Source organism: Fonsecaea erecta (assembly GCF_001651985.1).
Source record: "Fonsecaea erecta strain CBS 125763 chromosome Unknown Scaff1, whole genome shotgun sequence".
NCBI lineage: Eukaryota > Fungi > Ascomycota > Eurotiomycetes > Chaetothyriales > Herpotrichiellaceae > Fonsecaea > Fonsecaea erecta.
Window position 1 is genome coordinate 4,027,612 of NW_017387244.1, and position 21,775 is coordinate 4,049,386.

The 21,775-nt window shown below is 54.4% G+C and overlaps 8 protein-coding genes across 8 annotated transcripts; 4 read left to right on the forward strand and 4 right to left on the reverse strand.

The window, feature by feature from the left end:
• Positions 1 to 603: 603 nt before the first annotated feature.
• On the forward strand, positions 604 to 3,565 carry AYL99_01418 (hypothetical protein; the record flags this gene model as incomplete). The annotated part of the gene is made up of 5 exons (XM_018832934.1): positions 604 to 649; positions 720 to 1,034; positions 1,091 to 1,954; positions 2,035 to 2,596; positions 2,740 to 3,565. The coding sequence occupies 5 exons, from the start codon at positions 604 to 606 to the stop codon at positions 3,563 to 3,565; spliced, it is 2,613 nt and encodes an 870-aa protein (XP_018698813.1).
• Positions 3,566 to 5,082: 1,517 nt separating this feature from the next.
• On the reverse strand, positions 5,083 to 6,299 carry AYL99_01419 (hypothetical protein; the record flags this gene model as incomplete). The annotated part of the gene is made up of 2 exons (XM_018832935.1): positions 5,083 to 6,208; positions 6,268 to 6,299. 2 exons carry the CDS (start codon positions 6,297 to 6,299, stop codon positions 5,083 to 5,085), a joined length of 1,158 nt encoding a protein of 385 aa, XP_018698814.1.
• Positions 6,300 to 7,164: 865 nt separating this feature from the next.
• AYL99_01420 (hypothetical protein) lies at positions 7,165 to 9,419 on the reverse strand (the record flags this gene model as incomplete). Its single annotated transcript, XM_018832936.1, has 2 exons — positions 7,165 to 9,152; positions 9,212 to 9,419. The coding sequence occupies 2 exons, from the start codon at positions 9,417 to 9,419 to the stop codon at positions 7,165 to 7,167; spliced, it is 2,196 nt and encodes a 731-aa protein (XP_018698815.1).
• Positions 9,420 to 10,687: 1,268 nt separating this feature from the next.
• AYL99_01421 (hypothetical protein) lies at positions 10,688 to 11,148 on the forward strand (the record flags this gene model as incomplete). The annotated part of the gene is made up of 2 exons (XM_018832937.1): positions 10,688 to 11,056; positions 11,128 to 11,148. The coding sequence occupies 2 exons, from the start codon at positions 10,688 to 10,690 to the stop codon at positions 11,146 to 11,148; spliced, it is 390 nt and encodes a 129-aa protein (XP_018698816.1).
• Positions 11,149 to 12,441: 1,293 nt separating this feature from the next.
• Positions 12,442 to 13,050, forward strand: AYL99_01422 (hypothetical protein; the record flags this gene model as incomplete). The annotated part of the gene is made up of 2 exons (XM_018832938.1): positions 12,442 to 12,605; positions 12,681 to 13,050. The coding sequence occupies 2 exons, from the start codon at positions 12,442 to 12,444 to the stop codon at positions 13,048 to 13,050; spliced, it is 534 nt and encodes a 177-aa protein (XP_018698817.1).
• Positions 13,051 to 13,850: 800 nt separating this feature from the next.
• AYL99_01423 (hypothetical protein) lies at positions 13,851 to 14,981 on the reverse strand (the record flags this gene model as incomplete). Its single annotated transcript, XM_018832939.1, has 1 exon — positions 13,851 to 14,981. One exon carries the CDS (start codon positions 14,979 to 14,981, stop codon positions 13,851 to 13,853), a length of 1,131 nt encoding a protein of 376 aa, XP_018698818.1.
• Positions 14,982 to 15,494: 513 nt separating this feature from the next.
• Positions 15,495 to 19,376, reverse strand: AYL99_01424 (hypothetical protein; the record flags this gene model as incomplete). The annotated part of the gene is made up of 2 exons (XM_018832940.1): positions 15,495 to 15,735; positions 15,790 to 19,376. The coding sequence occupies 2 exons, from the start codon at positions 19,374 to 19,376 to the stop codon at positions 15,495 to 15,497; spliced, it is 3,828 nt and encodes a 1,275-aa protein (XP_018698819.1).
• A 317-nt stretch (positions 19,377 to 19,693) lies between these two features.
• AYL99_01425 (hypothetical protein) lies at positions 19,694 to 21,747 on the forward strand (the record flags this gene model as incomplete). Its single annotated transcript, XM_018832941.1, has 2 exons — positions 19,694 to 19,946; positions 20,003 to 21,747. 2 exons carry the CDS (start codon positions 19,694 to 19,696, stop codon positions 21,745 to 21,747), a joined length of 1,998 nt encoding a protein of 665 aa, XP_018698820.1.
• Between the last annotated feature and the right edge of the window lie 28 nt (positions 21,748 to 21,775).

A 21,775-nucleotide genomic window follows, 5' to 3' on the forward strand; every position in this document is an offset into this window, starting at 1 on the left:
ACGAACGGCCTCGAACCCATCAGGCTGGAAAAGAAGGCGATGCAGGTAGACCACCCAAAGGAAAATACCTCGCCGGATGTGGCAGAACTATCGTGCCACGACAAGCCCGTTTGACGTGCCGGGCTGGGAGAAGGCAGGCGCCGCCTCGAGAACCCGATCCGTCAAAGGCAATTCCCCTCTGAACAAGTCCCCCCTGAGTCCCAAGGGGATGATAGATCCGTGTCACGCGTGGCGGAGCAATTCAATTCAATCCATAGGCTTCCCAAACAGGTTAGTCAGTTCGTATTGCCTAGCCGGGCACGTTTCCCTCCTCCTGATTGGTGGCTGTCGACGAAGGACTGGCTCCACCCACTCACCACCTTCCACAGCCATGTCTCCCTCAATCTCGCCAGCATATCCGTACACATAGTCCCCGAGGAAGCCGCTGGATAGTGATGGACTTTCCTATGAAGGGAAGATAGAAGAGGTGCTATTTCTGTGGCGAACTTATGATTCATTCCAAGTATATACTTGATCTCGTACGGGGTCGCTCTACTCTCCTCATGAAGCTGTAGCCCTGTCGAGAAGCCATCATTTCCCTGCTCTGGGCCTGATCCATCGAACATGATAAACCTCACCGTTGGAGAAGTTGCCGGTCTGATTTCGGGATGTATTTCACTGCGTCAGGCTCGCTCCCCCTGGTGATGACCACCTATTGATCTCTGACTGACCGCAAACAGTACACATTGTGATCCCGCTGCTATTTGCGTTTGTGTTGGTAGGCATCGTCCGTGACCGCTCCTTCGATGCCGTCACATGGTCCTCGATCAGCCATCTCTTGCAGAGTTCTTGGTGGCCGTTGCTACTGCAGAGTGATGGCGCTGCGGGGAACTTCATGGGCAAAATGGTCCGCTGGCGTGTTTTTGGTGTGTCGATGCTGGTGACGCTCGCGACTATCTGCCTGGTCGTCGCAAACTTCCTCACCCCCAAGCCTCTTCAGGAGAAGATCAATCCGTCTCGCGGCCTCCATGATGTGGAGTTTCACTATGTCACGGGTACGGGGGTTTCCACAGTTCCCTGCTGCGTGTCAAAAGCTAACAAAGCGTGACAGATCCGTCCTACTACGGGGTGGCCACATTGGATCGACAAGGCGTCAACAGGCGGTGCGGGTGGCAGAAGTGGATGGACTGCCCGCATTCCATCTACGACGACCCGGCCGTGCGAAACCAGTATATCAACCACACGGTGATCAACTCGACCATCCCCGACGTCACCCGGGAACTCTTCACCAGCGGAACCAAGGTCGGCACCGTCGCCAATCTGCTGGACATCCAGTTCCGGGCCTACAACCTGGTGAACAACATATACGTGGACAACAACGCCAGCCGGGCCGTGGGACGCCTGGAAGTCCTCCCGTCCATGATCCTCAACAAGGGATACTACCTCGTGAACGGGTTGATCATCGACGCGTACAAAGGAGGCATTGGGATACGCAACCACACCGTGCCGGGCGGTCTCGAACTGGGCGCGACGTGGACGGAAGACATCCTGTGGGTGATTCCGGAGACACGGTGCACCAACACGAACCTGAGCCTGCACTTCTCGGTCAACGGCAACGCGTCCAACTCTATGTCCGGCGACGACGGCTACCTGCGCGACGACGGCGGCTTCTCCGAAATCAGCCCCGAGATCCCCAAGCCCCAGTGGAACGACGGGGACAAGTGGAAGGACGTTGGGGGGACGCCGCCGCTCAAGCGCAACGCCGACATTTTGGCGTGGTGGAACAACCAGTTCGTAGCCCAGGTGCTCAACCTCACCTCCTCGGAGAAGGGAAATGTGTACACGGGCCAGATCAACACCTTTGGCTCCCTCAGCGTGCCCGGCGCCATCAAGATCAGCGGCATGGACGGCGGGTTCCTGGACGACATCTACTACAAGAAGCAGCCGACGTTGCAGTCCAAGTTTGAAAATTACGGTATGTAACGCACTCCATACATGTTAGATGGAAAGAAAGGGAGAGAGGAATTATGGACCTTGTGACTCATATAGCTGTAGGCACGCGATGCAGCGGATACTACGACGACGACCCGAGCAAGGACGGCAAGGCGTTCATGCAGTGCGGATACCTGTACAGCATCCCGCAGCCGGAGCACGTCGACTCGGGCCAGTCGTGGCGCCCGGACCCGGGATCCCCGTGGCAGCAGAACCTGTACACGTGCGCCAGCGCGGTGTCCGCGACGATCAAGCAGGTGACGTTCCGCAGCAACGGGAGCACGTCGTTCGAGGCGCTGCAGGTGGTGGACGTGCAGGCCAAGAACTACACTTCCAGTGACATGCCGCTGTGGGGGATCGAAAAGGTCGACCACCGCACGTACAAGATCTGGGACGTGTACAAGTTCTGGGGCCTGGTGGACCAGTCGTCGTCCGCCGCCGCCGCCGCCGATGTCGACGTCCAACGCGCCGCCAAGATCTACCTCCCCGCCGCTGTGCGCGGCACCACCCTCGGCAACCACATGTACGACTCGTTCGCGGCCGGGGGCGTCTTCACCGCCGCCTGGAACAGCATCTACACGGACGCGGCGGCGCTAAGCGACGTGAATGAGGATGCCATTCCGAAGTAAGTGACATGGTTTCTATCTATACCATATATACATAACCATTACACCCCTTTTCTATGTGTGTCCTCCCCTCCACTCTCCCCTGTGTCCAATCCATATATACATACATGTACTCACACCCCTGTTTCTTTTTCCACAACAGCTACAGCGGCAAGTCCAACTACGGCCTGACTCTCAAATGGCGCGAGCTCATGTCCCAGTCGGCTGGCGGGGCCGAGACGATGATGAACCTGATCTGGACAGACCTCATCAGCTTCGCGATCGTAGGGACACGGACCGGGTTCGAGGGGATGGGGACGATGTCGTCGGTCAAGGTGGCGACGACAAACAAACGCTCCAACACCGGCACGCACAATAACAATAAACTCGGTCTACGCCTCGTGCACCGCTACGAACGGTCCATCGCGTACGGGGACATCCGGTACGCGATCCCGGCGTTCGTGGTCGGGGTGGTGTTCGTGCTCACCCTGCTCGCGTCGCTGGTGATGTGCTGCTTCCAGCGCCGCGTGTGGGCGGCACTCGCGCACTACACCCGCCAGACCAGCATGGGCCGCGCCGTCACCCAGACCATGCAGCAGCAGCAGCAGGGAGGTGCCGCCGGGCTCGAGGACGAGGAGATCATCAGTCCCGCCGCTAGCACAAAGCAGTGGGCGAGTCGGGCCCGGTATATCATCCTGCCCGTGCCGCCGGTGCCGCCTCCGCCAGGGCCGTCGGGGGTACGAGACAAGCAGAAGACTTCTATCACTCCTACTTATTCTTCATCATCAATGGATGTTTGGGGGACCCCGGGAAGACGGGCCATGCTCACGCCGGTATACGCCACCAGCAGGCCCCAGAGTGACCGAAGCAGCCGGCGGAGCCAGACTTCCTACATGGCCATGGTCGAGCGCTCGGCCGGTGACCACGAGGAAGGGCCCTTTGAAGGAGGACCACACGAAGGCGAGTCGCAGGAGAGGTTGAGAATTTAGACTCCGGGGGGGAAACAAGCATGGATTAGGGTCCCTCCGCCTGTAACGATTTACGAGGCGCTGGAAAATAGATAGTTTTGAGAGTGTGGGCCAGGGTTAGTCCGTCTGAGTACCGTGAAAAGGAAACAGCATCTCCTATCTGTGACACTTGACACAGTGGGAAAGAGCAGCGTAGGAATAAGGATATCTGTCATACGTACATGTATGTAATGGACTCAGAAATGTGTGGTAGATAAAGTGTCATAAGATCCGTGAAATAATCAATGTGGTAGTCGCAGTAAACATCTTGAGGTTCTCAACCCAGAAGATCAAAGATTCCGTCCTTTTCCCTGTTTACGTCGACATGAGGCCGTCGTAGTTAAGGACCAGAGCCAGCCAGATACTTGGGTCTCATCGTCTTCTTGTTGTAGAGCGGTTGTCCCTCTATCTCCACCAAGTCCAGACCCATTTGGTTGGAGCCGCACACCATCCATTTACATCGAGGAAGACTCCCTGGAACATGGGACTTCCGGCTTCCGAGAGAGCTCTAATTCTCTCAAGGCCACAATGTCAGCCTCGGCAAAGAGGGAGGCATCGGGGTCACCGTAAACCGGCGATAGACTCTGCACAACGTCCAGGAACGAATAGATGGTATGGGCACCGCGATTGCCCCTCGGCCTCGTTCTTCGGATCCTATCTAGACGTGACTGCACGGTCCCGGGATCACTGCGTACCGGCAATGTGCCCAAGTCCAGGGAGCTGAATGCTGGCTTCAAAACATTTTCGTAAACGAAGGCCAAGTCGGCCTCAGTTACTCCCGTTTGAATGCCGTGTGATACCAGCAATTTGACGATCGCAAGACATGCCGCGCAGTCTCGTGGCATAATGAGTTGCATCGACTCTAAGAACCACACCCAAATGGGAACGTTATGAACAACACTGTTGGGATCGGCCCCCAGGCTCAGGAGATGGCTCAGGATTTCGTGATCAGCCAATTCCGTGCCTCTCCTGTGCGGTTTCAGAGCGTAAAAAAGCAATGGCAGCCCCGCTTGCTCTCGAATCGTCGTCGCAGTCAATCGTGCCTTGATATACGACTTCCAGCCGCAATGACAGGAAGAATCTTCGTCCAGAAACTGCGTGTAACGATGATTGCAGAAGGTTCCACAATATCAGGCTGGCCGAAAGAGCGACTTGGCAGAGCGATGAGCTGGCAATGGGTGAAACTGCTTCATTGCAGGATCAGGCTCTGAGCCACCATTGAGGCGGTGCAAGGTGCGTTAAAGTGGTTGGATGGCCTCCAAACCAGTACAGATCAGACTGTTTACCGTTGAAACGAGCAAAGGCGATAGGCTGATTAGGGCAGGGCGTATTCTATTTGGGAAGGATTCTCCCATTGCTGAAAGGCGTATTCGCCCCAATGTTGACCACAATGCTTCGATATAAGTATATATGCCTGGTGGTATATTGCGATCTATTTCCCGACAATGTGACTTTCTGGGAGAAAGGGACGGCATCCGTGGCTGTCAAAGAGGTCAGACTCACCTCCACCACTTCTTTCCCCAGCCACCTTTCCTCGGGCCCCAGTCTTTCCACCGTACATCCTCAATGTCGTCGACACTCAGATAGTCCACCCCTTCCCTCACCAATACCCTCCAGAGGTAGTCTCTCAACCCAATGGGCCAAGCGGGAATATCCCAATATCGGACCTTCAGGCCCCTGGCGTGGGCCGAACGGATCTGCCGTCGGATTTTGTCAAGTTGGGGTTGGGTGAGGGAGGAGTGGTAAGGACGGCCGATGGAGCGTCGGAAAGAAGTGGAAGCATAATACGAGTTGGAAGAAGAATAGCTGGTCGCTAAGCCGGCTGGTGGTTGAGAAACTAGCTCAATGGATGGTGTGGTGTCGTCAGCACGGACATTGAGCGCCGTTGATGGGGAAGACTGTGGAGATATCCCCGGTAGATCAGCCAAGTCGTGAAGAGGTGCATCGTAGAAAATGTCTCTATATGTTGAATTCTGAACGACACGACTGAAGGGTGCATGGCCAGAGACGACAACGGTCAGAGGTCCACTGACCAAGTCGGATCCGTTAAGATAAGTGAGGTACTTCCGGTCGCGGAATCGTGCGAGCAGGGCATGAAGTCGACTCCAAGCCTCTTCCGGCTTATTCTTAAAGGCCCCTATCGGCTTATTCTTAATGTCCACCAACAGAACAAGCGACTGCTCGGGTTTGGTGTCAAAGACACCCACGCGTCGGCTGCTATCCAGGGCGGCGGGATCCAGAAAATCGGGCAGTGTATTTCTGTGATCGAGGATCTGTTTCAGAGGATCCAAATAGAGAGTCTCCAGAGTCCTGTTTCGCCGTATGCCTGATGCAGTGTGCGCCACGTATAGCTCGTTGCCCAACAGCCATACGTCTGCTTCGACGCCGGTGCATCCTGCCGCAATCGCGCTGTATAGAGGTTCTCGCCGCCAGTAATCGTTGTGGGAGTGACACATGACAGGCTGGACGTCTGCCGTGAGTGCGTCAAGATCCTTCTTCCACATTGCAGTTGGATCATTCCGGAACAAGAAGCTGTCTTTGAGCGGGCCGGAGACAAGATCAAGTTGATCTGGGAAGACAGCCTCCACAACACCAAAGACGAAGACTACGCACTGTAGAAGTCCTCTAAGCATTCGTCAGTATATGCTTCCGCAGAGCAAGCATTTCAATATAGTCTTGCTTACAGGGTCATCAAGGCGGCTTTGGCCAGTGACATCACCCTCGACAATATTCGAGAGCTAAAACATCTGTGCCTGTGCTTGCTTGCTGTCATTGGGCGCCGTGCCTTCCTCGAATGGAGTGTGACAACAGCCGAGGACGTTGCTCTGCTCGACACATCTGTCAAAAGGCGTGGATGATATCTGCTACTCCATTCCTGCTCCCCTGGCTCGCTTGCTGCAGAGTGGTCCTCGTCATCTTCATCCGTCCTCGATGGAGAGCGCTTTGGCAGCAATGTGCCCAGCTCGACGTCGGTACCGTCGCTTTCCGGTTGCCAACTCCTGCCTGGCCGGAGGAATCTGTTATCGCGCTTTGCAGCCATATTACTCTGGGAGACGGCAGATCGCAGCAGGTATCATAGCTTTCTGCGACTGATGAACGTGTCTGTCAGTCAAGGGTGTAAGTAGCATGGATGGGACTATTTGTCACGTTTAGTAATGTTGAAGCACCCATTGAGTTGGGTTTAAACAGTCAGGCAGCCGCCAACGAAGCTCAATCGATAGACCGTCTCGTTTCCCGCGTACGTGGCCGGGTGATGGAAGAAGTGGAAAAGATTCGTATGAGTGTTCGTCAAAAGACCGTAAGAATGCGAGGAGCCAATCAGCTTCGATGGATGACGGTCTGTGCGGAGAGAACGCGTCATCGCTTGAGGCGTCTAAGCAGCTTTTTGATTGGGTAGCAAGCGTTAGCGCGCCAAGAAGTGCGTTGGCGCCGACCTATGAGACAACAGCGTAGGCGATCATTCATCACGATATTCAAACTCGACCACTAACTCGATACTAGACGACAGTGAACGCACGGCATAAGACGAGTCCAGCTTCGTACTATGGCGATAAAGCTGACTATGACTCCCCTCGCTCACATCATAAAGCCACCTGGACTCCTTCCCTCATCGTCTCCAGGGTCTTCTTTCCGATCCCCTTCAACTTGGCCAGATCATTCCAGCTTCGCACAAAGACCTCCCCAGCCCCGTCGGCCCCTTGTTCGTTGAGGTATTCCACAATCCCCTCTGCACGCTTTGCGCCCAGCCCATGTAACGTCTTGATTTTCGTGATATCCCGCGTGTTGATGACTTTTAGGAGGTGATGTGTTCGGGGCGTCACCGCAGCACTGAGCTCTGAGGAGGTCTGCTGCGCCAGGGGATCCGGCGATGATGCCCTTGCCCTGCGTTTCTGTTGCTTGGATTGTTTCTTTGGACGCGACCGATGAGCGTCTTCATCCTCGTCACTCTCGTGGTAAGCCGAACCCCCGTTGTCGTCATCCTGGTAGCTTTCATCGCCCTCGTCATTGCTACGGGAAGTCTTCCTTCTGGCAAGTTCGCCCGAACGGGTAAACTCGTCGTCTACAGCTGGCGCTGTCTCGCTTGACTCTGTCTTTTGCGCGGCAAGTCTCTCCCGGAGCCGCTCAATCTTGCCCTTCAACTTCTCATTGTCTGGGAAATATGGCCTGGCCAGTTCATACATCTTCAGCGCGCTCCCAAGCTCCCCGCGGGCTTGATGCTGCTTGGCCATGAACAGGTAACTGAGTCCTTCTGCCCGTTCGCCATCTTGACCTTCCAGCCTCTTCTCAATACTGTCTAATCGCCGCTGAACTTCTTCAGATATGGATTTTTGAGGAGCAGGGTTTGGTGCGTTGAGAGCCCGAGCTGCAAGAATCTCGGAGACTTTTTTCTCAACCAGGGTTTCGATCGACGATTTATCCATGCCCAGAGGTTGACACTCTGGACCTCGCCGGATAAAGTTAGGTGTGGGACGCGAGATTTTAGGAGGACGAGTAGACGTCAGGAATGATGCATCAGCCGTGCGCTTCAGAGGAGACGACTTCTGTGGGACGGGTTTCGCACCGATGGACGCTTTGTTTTTGTCCGAGTAGACAGCAAAGGCCTTCGCCGGCTTCTCGTTTTTCGTGGTTGTGTCACGATTGGCGGCAAGGTTGACGTTGACGACGTGGGTCAGAGGCCGAAGTGGCTGTCGCTGCATCGTTGGGCCGCCCACCGGTGCCCCAGGAACCTGTCGCGGAGGCCCCTTGAAGATGGGTTCATTCTCCACCTCACGGACCTCGATCTTCTTGGTCCGGTTTGCAAAGTTCAGAGAGCTGAGCGTGTCGAGATGGTAGGCCTTGACAGGCGCCAGGTTGAGGATCATGACCGTGAAGCCATTGTTTTGTCCCAGCGAAAGGATCCTTGTCATCTTCGACTCGCGATACGGGATGCGCTGCTGTTTCTTGCTGATGGCCTCCACGCACTGGGCCAGGACGAACAGCGACTTGTTGATGCTCGCGGACTCGACCATCCTGTCCTTTCCGTTCCCCGTTCTTCTATTGTCTTCCGAGCCCGCCAGGTCGATCGCCGAAGCTGTGCTAACTCGCGTTTCCGTCGGGGTAGTGATGGTCACTTTGACGCAAAGAATGGCGTGCGATCGTGACGAGTGGGCGTTGAGCTTCGTGGCGCCGGTACTTCTATTTGCATTGGCTTTGTCATACAACACCTCGAAGTCCTTCAGAGAGGCACAGGGCATCTCGGTCAAGCCGACGACAACGGTCTTTCCACCTTCAGCTTCTCGAATGGGAAGTCCAGTAGCCGTTCGCTTCTCGGGTGCCTCGAAGAGATCAAAGACACGGTCGTTGTAGATTTCATAGTAGCTCATGGCCACGTCGACGGCGGTTTCTCCACTGCCGCTCTTTTCAATCGCCCGACTCTTTCTGTAGATACTGCTCAGCAATCTCGGAATCATCCCTCGGTCAGCGAGTGACTTTCCACCACGCATTGTGTGAGTCTTCCCCGTCCCCGTAGAGCCGTAGGCGAAGATGGTGACATCGTAACCGAGAAAGAGGTGTTTGACTGTGGGTGCAACTGCGGACACATGTGTCAGTCAGGCGAGTACCGCTTGTGAGGTCGAACCAGGAGCTCACCTTCGGCGTCGAATATCTCTTGCTGCGTGGCATGCTGCTCGTAGACGCTGTTGAACTGAAAACTGTACTCTTCGGCGAAGTTCTTGGGGTTGGGGATCTTGACAATGGTCGGCTTGCCGTCGGGACCGTTGTGGCTGGTCACGATCTGGTCCTTTTCGAGTTCGGTCTTGAGAAGAGGTCGAACACGGGCGACGACTCGGACACTCATCTTGAGGTCTGCGAGCTACGGCTGTTGGGCGACGGTTTACTCGGTTTACGAATACAAGGTCATGGCGACGCAGCTGGATTGTAGCGTCGAGTCGCTGTACCTTGTACCTCGTACGTTTTGGGCCGTTTTGGGTGGTTGCGGGGGCAACGGCATCAGACCCACCATTTTTACAGTACATACACAATAACAGGTATTTCTTTTCAACTCACGATCTTCAAGCCCCGGGATGCCTCAGATGTGCCTGAACAAGGTCTCATACTTGCAGAGGCAAAGGTGGCTGATGTCAATGCAGATGAGCCTCAATAACGTCAGGATGGCTATGCTTCGGGTCAGATTGTTCACTCTTGCTGAGCACAAATGGCAGCTGTTGGATTATTTATTGTCAGTGTTTCTCCCCTTGTGACTGTTGATGGCTGATAGCCGGGCCAGAGGTGTGCAGGAACAGACCGAGTTTATCTCGGATTGTTGCAAAGCTGTTTGGCAATGTCCATCCGTAATTATTCATCCTCACTTAAGGGCGTGCTCGGCCTGGGGTGTCTTGCTGGGTGTTCATCGGCTCCGGGCAGCATTATTTAGGCGAGACGACGTGCCCAGAGCAACCGGTCACTAGGCTTTGCGATCCCAAGGCGTCATCCCGAGCTAGCCTCTCCTACTACTGTATGTATCACCAGGGATAATAGTAATCAAGCCTGGCGCAATCTGTCCGCCATTAAGGATCCCACTGTTGGTCCTGCGTAGTTGACACTCCGGGTATACTTCCGGACCGTTGCAAAAGGTACTTTTAATTCCCGACACATGCGATATAGCGTTCGTGGATGAGACGGTATATGTGCTGGCTGCGATGGAAAAGAACTGCCCAACCTCCATCTTCACAGATAGGAATAGTTGGAGGGGACGAGGGGGCATATCAGTCGACGCCAGGTGTTTTCCCGCTTGTGTGGATTGTGGAGATTCGTCTGCCTCCCCGCCCAGAGGCACATGCTAAACTGGTGCATCGTGGATGGGCTGTTGTTGGGTTCAAGGGCTGTTGGTAGGCTGACCGATCTGTACCGGATACGGGTACATGTACTCAATCAGATCCTCTGGGCCCCCCTTCGGCCCCCCAAAACAATAAACACACTTTCATACCTATTAGTCGTGCCCTGAAGGATCAGTCAGTGCCTCCTATACCACACGCACCCCGTGAGATTCCTGATACAAAGCAAAAGCCTTCCAGAGATCTTGGCTTCACGCTGGCGCCCCTCTTCGGCCTTCATCTTCAACCTACCATGAATAGTTTTCAGGTCTACGAGCCTGGTGGCGGCAGCGGTGGTGGTCTGACGAAACGGCAGCAGGCCATCCTCGCCCTCCCCACCACGTACCTGGGCCTCAACTCGGGACCGAAACCAGGCACCGTCGCAGCCATCGTGCTCGGGTCGGTCGGCGGGTTCTTGCTCATCATCTACCTCATCTGGGCGGCCCTCAACTACGGGAACGTGTTCGGTTTCAGGCGCGGGGTCGTCGCAGAGGACGTCGTTCGTCAACGCCGGCCACGCAGCAGCAGGCGAGGGGGCACTGTCGTCGAGGAGACCATCGAGGTGGACCGGCGAAGTTCAGTACGGCGACGAGGAGCGTCGACGGTGCGAGAAGTCGAAGAGGTAGGGCTTGCAACTCTTCTTCCACCCATCCTGCCACCTTTCTCGGGATGGCCACTAACGGTGAACAATAGTCTGCGACTGTGGAGGAGTGACCAGCAAGCCGGAAGCCTGTCTATCTTGCCGAAGACAGACTGACGACTTGGGTGGTCACCAACTTTGTCGATTATTTTTACAATGCCAAGTTGTGGGAGGGATATATGCTACAACGGCCATCACCAGCAGACCAGCGTCATACTTGGCTGCAGTCTCGGGTTTGCCTGACTGCTGAGGCGACGATAGAGCTCATCCAGGATCTGCACTGCTCCTTGTTCGCACCATGCAGGGCGTGAGCCAACCGATTCAGACGTGCAAAAGTGCCTGTTCTCAAGGAGGACGCTGCAGAGTGAGACTGTTTACTGTACAGGTTTGAGCAGCACATGAACCAGCCAGCCACCACATCAGCATCTCCCATGTACTGTATGTACGGTGCAGTGCATGCAGAGCCAGCGTCCAAACCAACACAGTGACGGTGGGCCCTGGGGGGATGATACTGCTTGAACAGGACGGGCAGAAACGTGCTGGGAACGCTAGCCACGACTCACAATGTATGTACTGTGGAATCAGGGCGGGAAGCGAAGGAGCATGCAGGGCGTTTTGGGGGGGGGAGGGGAGAACACATGACTGTATATTTATGCCCGAAAGGAGGATTATGCTGTGAGGCACAGCGGGACATCAGGGGGACATAGTTGTTTGTTTACCGAATTATACTTACTGTAAAGACTGAGAGGACCGGACAGTACCTACAAAACCAGCCGCCCCGGTCCGGTTGCCCCAAGCCACCGGAGCAGTTTCTCCGCCACACCTGCGTCAACCCACACCAACACCAACACCAACACCAACATGACGCCCGCGTCGTGGCCGGTTCCCATTGACCCAGCTGGAAGAAACGACGCTTCGTGAACAACCACACACATCGCAGCCACGTCGTCGCCTTCGCCTTCGCCTTCGTCTTCTCTTTTGGGGCCGCATCCCGTCTTGCAGCCCAACGACTGCTCTACCGGACGGCACGGGGAACATCATCATCACCATTCTCGTCATCACATGCCCACGCCATCCTACGTCCTGGAACGAACATTCTTAAGCGCACGCTCACGGCCCCCATGGAGGAGAGACCTCGTCTGAAAACGCCCTGAAACTTGCGCCAGAAATCACAAGACAAAAAAGTATACACATACACGCACATACACCTCTTGCGCCGAACCCACGCTCGAGCCCTACGAAGGACGAATCTCCTCGCACTGCAGCACTGCGCAAGTGACATACCTCTCGCAAGCGCACTGTGAGTGTGTGTGGCCCGCGCTCGGTGCCCTTGCACGCCCACCCCCCGCCTCACCTCGCCCAGCAAGATGGCGACAGAAGTCATTGTGCGCGAGTCGCGCCGGCGGTACATCTGGCCCGAACTCCAGCTGAATCTGTGGATATTCATCGTGTTGGCTGGGTCGTCGACCGTATTAGGAATCAATGCGTGGTTCATCGCCGTGCAGGACCAGTTGAGGATCGGAGTTCCTTGGTACGTTGTGCTTCTTCCCAAGATACATACATTAACAATGCGTGGGCGAGTTGGTGGCTGACCGGTGCACGACAGGCTGTTCCCCTTCGCCGTCATCTGCGGCTCCCTCACCATCATCTTCCTCATCGTCATCCTCATCCTCGCCGCACGCCGGCTCCTCATCCCCGGCATCATCCTCCTGGGCAGCTTTGTCCTGTTTGTGCTGTGGGTGACCACCTTGATCGAGACGGCCATCCAGCTGTACGGTGACGGCAACGTCAACAGCAACTGCAACAACTTCGTTCAGAACCAAGAATACCGCGGCGTGTCGATAGAGACGCTGGCGTGGCTGACGCAGAGCAATATCTGCGCCTGTTGGAAGGCCAGTTTCGCCTGGAGTATCATACTGGCCGTGTTGTTCCTGTGGATGATGATTCTCAGTTGGCAGGTGCAGAACTACGACTGAGGACGAGAGAAAAAGCGAAATAGAAGGGGGGGGGGGACGAGGAGACCAACCCAATGTCTCTTTTTTCTTTTGTTTTAAGGAAGCCCCCCAACCTGCCTCATTTTATCTAATGCATATGTGATGTGATGTTATCTGACGTTGTTTTCTGGGCATGTGGGACTTTGATGTTTTTGATGCCATGTACGGGAGATTTCTGATATGTTTGTTTTTTGTTTTTGTTTGGCAGGGTTACGATATAAAACGTACATGGCGCATGCCAAACACACCAGGGATCTTTCTTCGTTCCCGGGGGACTTGGAATATATACACATTCCACACAGCACGACGGACAAGTATACAGAGAAGCATGCGTTGTTGTTGTTTTGGTCGACGTGGTGGAAACGAGATGTATCTTCCCATCGGCAGGGAGAAGACTCGATGACTTGGGGACTTGGGGACGTTGAATGGGACCAGAACGAGGGCTCGATGCCCCTTTATGGATGAATAGCCCTCCTTTACTCCTGAAGTGAAGGTGCCCTCGAGGGTTGGAAACTGTGGTTCGACGAGATAGTCGCTTTTTGATCGATCGACCAACCAGAATACAAAAGAAATACTACATATTAAGCATGCATGCACACTCAGTCCGCAGAGCCTCTGTTGTTTCGTTCATCAAGCTACTCGCAAAACCATGCCGTCGGCCTCTCTATAGCATTTAGTCAGAGTCCTCTCGAGAAGGCGTGTCGAGATGAGATACTCTCTCTCTCCCCCCAAAGGGGTCCTGTTCTGCCCGCTTATCCCTCTGCGTAACCAGTCCAGTCCAGTCAGTCTCCTCCTCCCCCCTTCATCAATTCGGCAATCTGCGCATTCAAAAACTTGCTGTCCTCCGGGTTCAACCCACCCCCCGAGACGTGACCCCAGACACTCTCGATGACGGCCAGCCGGCCGTGCTGGAGGTGCGTCATCTCGATCTCCGCGTCCTCGGGCGGGAAGTACTGGTCGGTCCGGCACGGCATGAGGAGCACCTGGGCCCGGATGCTGGCCAGGGCCTTGCTGTAAAGGTCGTCGTCCGGGATGGCGCCGCCGAGTTCGCTGAGCACCTTCTTCTCTCCTCCGTCGGGCGTGGGCATCACAGTCCCGACGTCGCCCATCTGCCACATCCGCGCCTTGACGAGCAGGTCCTCGGCGTCCCAGCCCAGGTAACCGTCCTCACGCATGCGCATCCACTGCTCGACGCTGGTCGGGTGGCCGTCCATGCGGGTGAAGAGGCGCTGCCGGAACCAGGCCGTGCTGGTCAGCCAGGCACCGTAGGCGCGGGCGAAGGCGCGCAGGCCCTTCTTGGGCACGACCTCCTTGAGGTTGATGCCGACGTGCTCCCCACGCGCGATTTTCTCCTTCATCGCCTTCCACGCGATGTAGTCGATGGAGCTGGTCAGCGCTGCGATGGGCCCCTCCAGGAACGCGTAATTGTGCAGCGACGTCCGCGCCGCCGAGCAGATCACCACGATCCGCTTGACCATCGCCGGGTACATGACCGCCCAGTGGTACGCCTGCTGCCCGCCCATCGAGAACCCCACCACGGCCTCCAGCGTCGACGCCTTCAGGTGCTCCGTGACCAGGGCGTGCTGCGCCCGGACCACGTCCTCGTACCGCAACTCGCCCGGCTCCGGGAAGAAGGGCTTGTTGGACGGACTCGCGCTCTCGCCGTTGCCCAGCATGGCCACCACCACGACGTGGTATTTCGCCAGTGCGTCAAAGGGGGCGGTGGTGAATGTGAATGTCGTGTTGATGAGTCCCGAGTAGCATGTCGGGATCAGGACGATGCCCGCCGTAGAAGAGGGGTTGAAGCTGCGATATGCCACCCGGACATCGTGCAAGGTGGTGCCGCACGAGAAGGAGAGGTCGTCGATGGAGTAGAACTCGATGCCCGTCGGGTCGTAGTTTGGCCCGTTCATTGTTGCCCCGTAACGGTGATTCTGGGGGAATTTTGTTGTACTGTTTTTAGAGTGGTATGCCTCTAGAAGTCCTCTAGAACGGACGATTTGTGCATGAAGTAATAGCGAGTCCTAATGCGTCCAGTCGCCAAGACGGTCACACCTCTCACGAATATCGATTGACGATCAAAACTTCTTCGGATCTGACACAAACCTGTCGAGTTCTAGCACGATTGAGGTGGGCAACAGAGGGGAAGGAGAATCCGATGATGCAACAACGACACGAATCAGCAGCGGCAGCGGGACTGACGCTCTTCTCCGCTGCTCGCGGCCGTTGCAACGATAGAACCAGGACAAAGACCGAGTAATGATGAGGATGGAACACATCTCTGTCAAACCCCGATTGATAGGAGCCAGGTCATACCGTCGTTAGCCTGAAGAAAGACGCCAAACAATGCAAAGTCCAACCATGCCCAATGCCAACAATATACAATGGTTGCAATGCTCACAACCGCCAGAAGAACCCAATGCTTCTCAAATCTCCAAAACGTGCCTCGTCGAACGCTGCCTCGATTGCCTGGTTCGGATCAACTTCAGCTCTTCACCGAGCAGTTTGGCCTCTCTCCACTGTTCCTCCATGTTGCTCATGCGGATAGCAGCGATTACGGTCAACACACCAGCACGCAGCTTCTGTACTGGCTTCAGCTTCACCTCGTACTTGCGTCTGTCAAGAGCCACGCCCATTTCTCCCAAGATGTTGAGATCGACTTGGTTGCTAGTGATTTCGTCAGTGTGGAACCAAGGAACAGGAGTAAAGAAAAGAACATACCACTCGACCCTCACGGCCTCGCCCTGCTCAAGGAACGCTTTGCTCCATGCCAGATCCTTTCGCAGGCGTTCTTCCCGTCTGCATTTAGCTTTCAGCCACATAATCTCTTTGATAAGCCCCTTCATCTCCTTTGCTCGAACCTCATCTTTGCTTGACTTGCCAGACGTCAGACGTTCTAGCATGTCTTCATACTTGCTCTGCAGTGCCTCGAGCTCGTTCTCGACGGCTTCAGCCTTTTTGTTGGCCATGCTGCGCTCTTCCCGTAAGCGTCGGAGCTGGTGCTTCATTTCCCGCGCTTCATCGTCACGGACCGAGAGTCGCATGGACATGTCGTTGACACCTTCATGTTCTTCCCGCAAGCGTTTGAGTTGCGCTCTCAGATCATTAATCTGTCTATCACGTTTGCGGATGCTTGATGAGAGGTGCTGTGTCTCACCGTCTTTGTCGCGGAGACGGTTGAGCTGCTCCTGCAGTTCATCGACAAGGTCATTTTGCTCCGCAATCTTCGCGCTCAAGGATTCAACCTCTGCAGAGCGAGATTTGATCTGAGTTTGGAGGATGGCCAGCTGATCATCATTGACAGAAGCTCGACGAGCAGCGCGCTTCAAGTCCCGATTCTCAGAGCTCAACACCTGAACTTCGGCTCGAATGTCGACAAGCTCTTGTCGAAGCCTCGCGACTTCCTTCGAGTGTGACGGAGGGGGTGAGACCGAAGGCGATTTGGCCTTGTATTGGGCAAGCCTGGCCTCATGCAGCTCACGTTCAAGCTCGTTGACCTGCATCTTCAAGTCCCGGTTGGTTGCTTTCAGATCCGTTTCTCTTTTTGTGGCTGCTGTTTCATTCTTTCTTGCTTCGGCCAAATCGTGTCTGAGCCCAGACATATCTCCAGCCGGAGATCCGACAATTTTCGAATGATTGTCAAGCATCCCCTCCAAATCCTTGATTCGAGCCTCCAAACGAGCAGCCTTGTTTTTCGCAGACGTGAGTTCGCGATCCCTGTTCTCTGCATTGAAGATCTTCTGGTTCCGGAGCGAATCTATCTCAGCATTTAAGCGATCCTCTTCCTTGCTCGCTCGCTCAAGCTCGGCGTTGATTTCATCTTCCAATGCTTGGTTAGCTTCCTGGAGGTTGTCGCGCTCCGTAGTCAAACGGGCAATGTCCTTTTCGAGCTTGAGTTTGATGCGTTTTAGTTCTCGCTTTTCTTGGTCGATACCGAATGTGTCGTCGTTGGATTTTGCAGCATTTTGAAGTTTGATCTCGAGGGCGTCACGTTCTTGTTCAGTCTTCTCAAGAGCCAAACGTGCATCCTGCAGGTCGCCCCGGAGATTTGCAAGCTCTGTCTGCAGAGATTGCCTCTCTTGCCGCATCTGCTGAATCTGGGCGTCCGCATGACTGGAGTGTTTTTGCTGTTGCTTCTCGGCGAACTCGTGCTCTTGCTCAATATCCGCCTGCAGCACCTCGATTTCCTCCTCCAGCTCAGCCACCTTTTCTCTCAGGGCGGCTTGATCCCTGATCGAAATCCGCAGCTCTTCTTTGGCGTTGTTGAGCTCCAACCTGTTGTCATCCGATGCGGTTCGTTTGTTGACGAGATCTTGTTGGAGCTCCTCAATCTGTTTGGCAAGGACCTTCTCTTCTTGCTCATGCCGTTGCTTCTCGCTTTCGAGTGCCGCCTGCAGTTTCATTTCACGTCCATTGATTGTTCCTTGCGCATCTTGGAGTTTATCCACCGTCCGCTGAAGCCCGTTGGCTTTCTCTTCCGCTTTCCGAGAAGCTGCTTCAAGTGTCCGTTTCTGTGCTTCCCACTCCTCCAAATCAGCCGCATGGTCTCGCTCTTTCGAGTGCACTTCCCGATGCAGTCCGTCGATTTGCTCGTTGAGAAGGTCGATCTCTTGCTTGTGCTGTGATCTTAGAATGTTGTCGTTCTGGGCGGAATGTTGTCTCTCTTCTTCGAGAGCAATTTCCAGGTCTCGGATTGATTTCTGCGCTTTGGAAAGGTCTTTCTGCAGATCCGCAGATTCCTTGGTTAACGCATCGTGACGTGTTTGCAAGAGGTCTTTCTCCTCAACTTTGACTTGCAATTCCTTCTCGACAGTCTCGAGTTGTTTGGTCATGTTGTGTAATTTGCGTTCGAACGTGTCACGTTGTTGCTGAGATTGATCAAGGTCTTGCTGCAACTTTCGCAGTCCTGATCCTCCTTCCCGCTCCAGTTCGCGAACTTTCTCACGCAACTGCCACTCCGAATCCGATTTCTGTGCGAGTTGGGTTTGCAAGGCATCATGTCGCTCCTGCAGATCTTGTAAATCGTCCTCGAGCTTATTTGTCTTTTCCTCAAGCTGTCTGCTCAGTCCCTTGGTTGTAAAGGACTTGTTTGCCATCTCGTCGCGCAGCTCTTCTAGATCTTCCTCGGCCTTGCGCTTTTCATCGAGAGCCTCTTCTTGGCCTTCCTTTGCCTCTTGTGCTGCTGCTTTTGCTCGCTCCAAGTTCTGCTTGAGATCTTCGATTTCTTGTCGTGCGGACTCAAGCTCATCTTCAACTTCAGCGGCATCATTTGATTCCTTGCTTGCTTTTGCTTTTAGAGCGTCAATCTCATCCTCTCTCTCGTCAATTTTCCGGTCCTTCTCACGCAGTTCAGCCTGGAGGTCTTCAATCTCATTTTTCAGCTTCTCAATTGTCGATTTCCCTTGGTCCTCTGCAGAATCTCTCTCGGTCTCCAGTGCCTTAATCCGCTTCTCCTTTGTGGTTACCTCGGTACGGAGAGTTTGGAGCTCAATGCGGACATTTTCGTCCACTTGTTTCCGTCTAATCCGTTCTTTGAACTCTTCAAGCTGCAGTCGATAGACCTCTGCATCTTTCTCGGCCTGGGCAATATGCTTCTTGAACTTGTGTAATTCGCGCTGCATGGTGATCCGGTTGACCTTTAAATCGGTATTTTCTTTCAGTGCAGCTTGGTTGAACTCATTGCCTCGCTTTGACAAAGCCTCCTCCAAGAAATGTATCTTCATCTTCAGGCCAAAATTCTCCTTCTCAATCTTGTCAATGATGCTTTCTTGCTCGCGCAACGTCATCATGTTCCCATCGTTGACAAGTCCGGCCGCATCTCGTCCCGGTAATTGTGTGAGGGGTGTACTTTGTGCGCTGCTGCTAATCTGTTGAGGCATGGGAGTGTTGTCAAGGGCATTGCCAGCCGAGCTCGAAGTGTGTTCGCTCGCAAACTGCGACACATCGCTGAGTCTCGGTGCCCCAGGAGTGTAGCCACCTTTGAGATAGGAAGGAGTCGCCTGAACACCGGGCTTTTTACTCGAAAGGCGGCGGGCCATGTTCTTCCTTGTGGCGCTTTGCATGAGTGGCGTGAACTCGGAGCGAACCTGGTTGCCATTTGGGAGCAGGCGCAGGGGATCTCGCAGTCCAGCTCGAGGAGTTCGGAGGTTGACGACCTGGGTTTTCGCGTCCCTCATCTGGCTGATCAAATCGCGCTTTTCTGGGGGTGCCGCAAAGGACTTCTCAGGCGAGATCTCCCCCAGACGGTCCAGGCCGTTGGTGATGTAAGAGGCATCGGTCGCCTGTGGTGTGTTGATATAGTTGGCCATCACGGGCGGATGTAATTCTAAGTGAAGTGTCTCACGCAGCGACCTCTCATTTCCAAGGGTACAATATCAAGGCGAACAACTAACCATACTCTCATGTTTTTGGAGCGTTAGTGCTTTGCAGCATCTCGCGGTTGTTGCTTGTTGTTGTCTGGTCGAAAGAGGAATGGTCGGGATCTGCGGGGCTTGGCACCAGCTGAATGAGATCATTGGTGGGCTCGGCAGGCATCTGGCAAGGCAATCCTTCAAGTTCCCCCTCGTCATCTGCACAGTTGTTCTCAAACTTGCCTGGCATTATTCTCCTGCGAAATCGATTGAGCATGCCTGCGACGGAGGAAGAAGTTGCCTGGTTCCGCTCTACATTCCATCCCATCCCGAAGCCAGCCTTGCCCGACGACTGCATCGAGTACTCCTTGTACATAACCTCACCTTCATTCGATCCAAGCCACGACTCTGAACTGCGCCTGCGATTGCGGGAGGTACAGAAGTATGCGACGGACCTTCATCGGCAATATCTGAAAGATTATATCTGGCAGCGCCAAGGTTTCTCCCTAGAGCTAAACAAAGAGGATGGTGAGGTCTGTACGAATTGGACAGGGAAGTCGAGAATAGACTAACAGGGGAGTTAGGAGTGAGTTTTTTGCGCGGACAAACTGAATATGGCGACTCTGTGGAAGACGAATGGGTCATTGTTTGGCTTCTAAGGGAGCTGACGAAAAATTTCAACGAGCTATGGGTCAAAGTCACAGATAGCGATGGCGAGTTCCTCCTCATCGAAGCCTCTGGCACTTTGCCATCTTGGCTCGAGCCAGATGTTGCCGAGAACCGTGTCTGGATCCACAATGGACAGTTGAAGATCATCAAGCCGGCGAGCGCTTCGAGAAGTTCAAAGCGAACCGAAGAGAAATTGTCGCTTTCACAAGCCAGAGAAATCATCTTGAACGAGCCAAAGAGGCTGATGCACTCGACAAGCATGGAGGAAGAAGCGTTCTTTCGGCTGCGCAATTACCCGGCTCAAATTTCAGAAAATATGCACCATGTGTTGATAACGATACCTCGGAAACTGGCATATTTGCTTCACCAGAAGCCGGCCTACATCGCGCCTGCAGTGGAAGCATTCTATCTTAGAGATCCTATCGCGCTTAAACCACTACAAAACAAAGAGAACAAGGCTCAATTGACTTTCGTCCCCGAAGATTTCGTGACAATGAGCGTCAAAGTCCCTCGCGTGGCATATGCACAAGTAAAGTCACAGGAATTTCCGCCGCCTGCTGTTTTTGCAGACGCGATGCCATCAGAAGTGGATTCAGCCGCCCGTGTTCGTGCCGAAACTGGGATGAAACTCACTTGCGGATTTGAGATGCTTGTTTCGGATTCTCAATATCAGGATCGACCAGCGGTGCGAGAAATCAAGATGCTCCTGGACGATCTAGATTCTGGGGACGAGGTACTACCATCAGATACTGAGATAGCTACATGGAGTCAACGAGAGGATGATGAGAAGTGGCTCGACATCAGTTTTGACGATCTCGAAAATGAGCTCAGCGGGCGCAAAGGTCAAACCGGGGGCAAAGGCAAGAAGACAGGCTTCGGCGACAAGGCAGCACAGGAGAATTTGCAAAGGATAGTGAAACAATTCGAGGAGTTTTTGAATGACGATAAGGCCGGTCTAGACGGCGCGGGATTGTTCGGTGGGGACAGTGACGATGATTCCGATGACGACGTGCTTGACGACGGTGGTGAATTTGAGGACGACGAAGGCGAAGACAAAGAGGCCAGTTTTGGTGAAGACGAGTTTAGCAAGATGATGCAGGAGATGATGGGCATGCCACCAGAGGTGATGAAGGAGATCATGTCCGGGGAACTTGGCCCGGGCACCCAGGACCCGGCCTACCGAGCTACACTAAGACGACCTGCAACAGGGACAGGCCCAGTTCGAGACTTGGACGTGCCGGATGACGATGAGCCGGAAAGTGGCGAAGACCTGCTGACCTTCATGAAACAGATGGAGGCAGAACTCCGGGGTCATGGCGCCCTGGACCTCGGATCGTCCTCATCCGGCAACAAGCAAAGAGCGATCAAAGGTTCTACAGCAAACGCCGGGAAGCAGCATGCTGGCGAAGACGAAGTTTACGAGTTGTCCTCGGACGACGACGACATCGACAACGAAATCGACATCAATCTGGCGAGGAATCTCTTGGAGAGTCTGAAGGCGCAGGCTGGCAAGGCTGGACCTGGTGGGAATCTCATGGGCATGATGGGGTTGCGGATGCCGAAGGATGAGCCAGACGAGGACGATGAGGATGCTCAGGCAGGACCCAGCCGAACACAGGGTACGATGAGCGGGACACCGAGGATCGAAGAGTTGAATTAGACAAGCACTTCAATCTGCTTAGATCTCA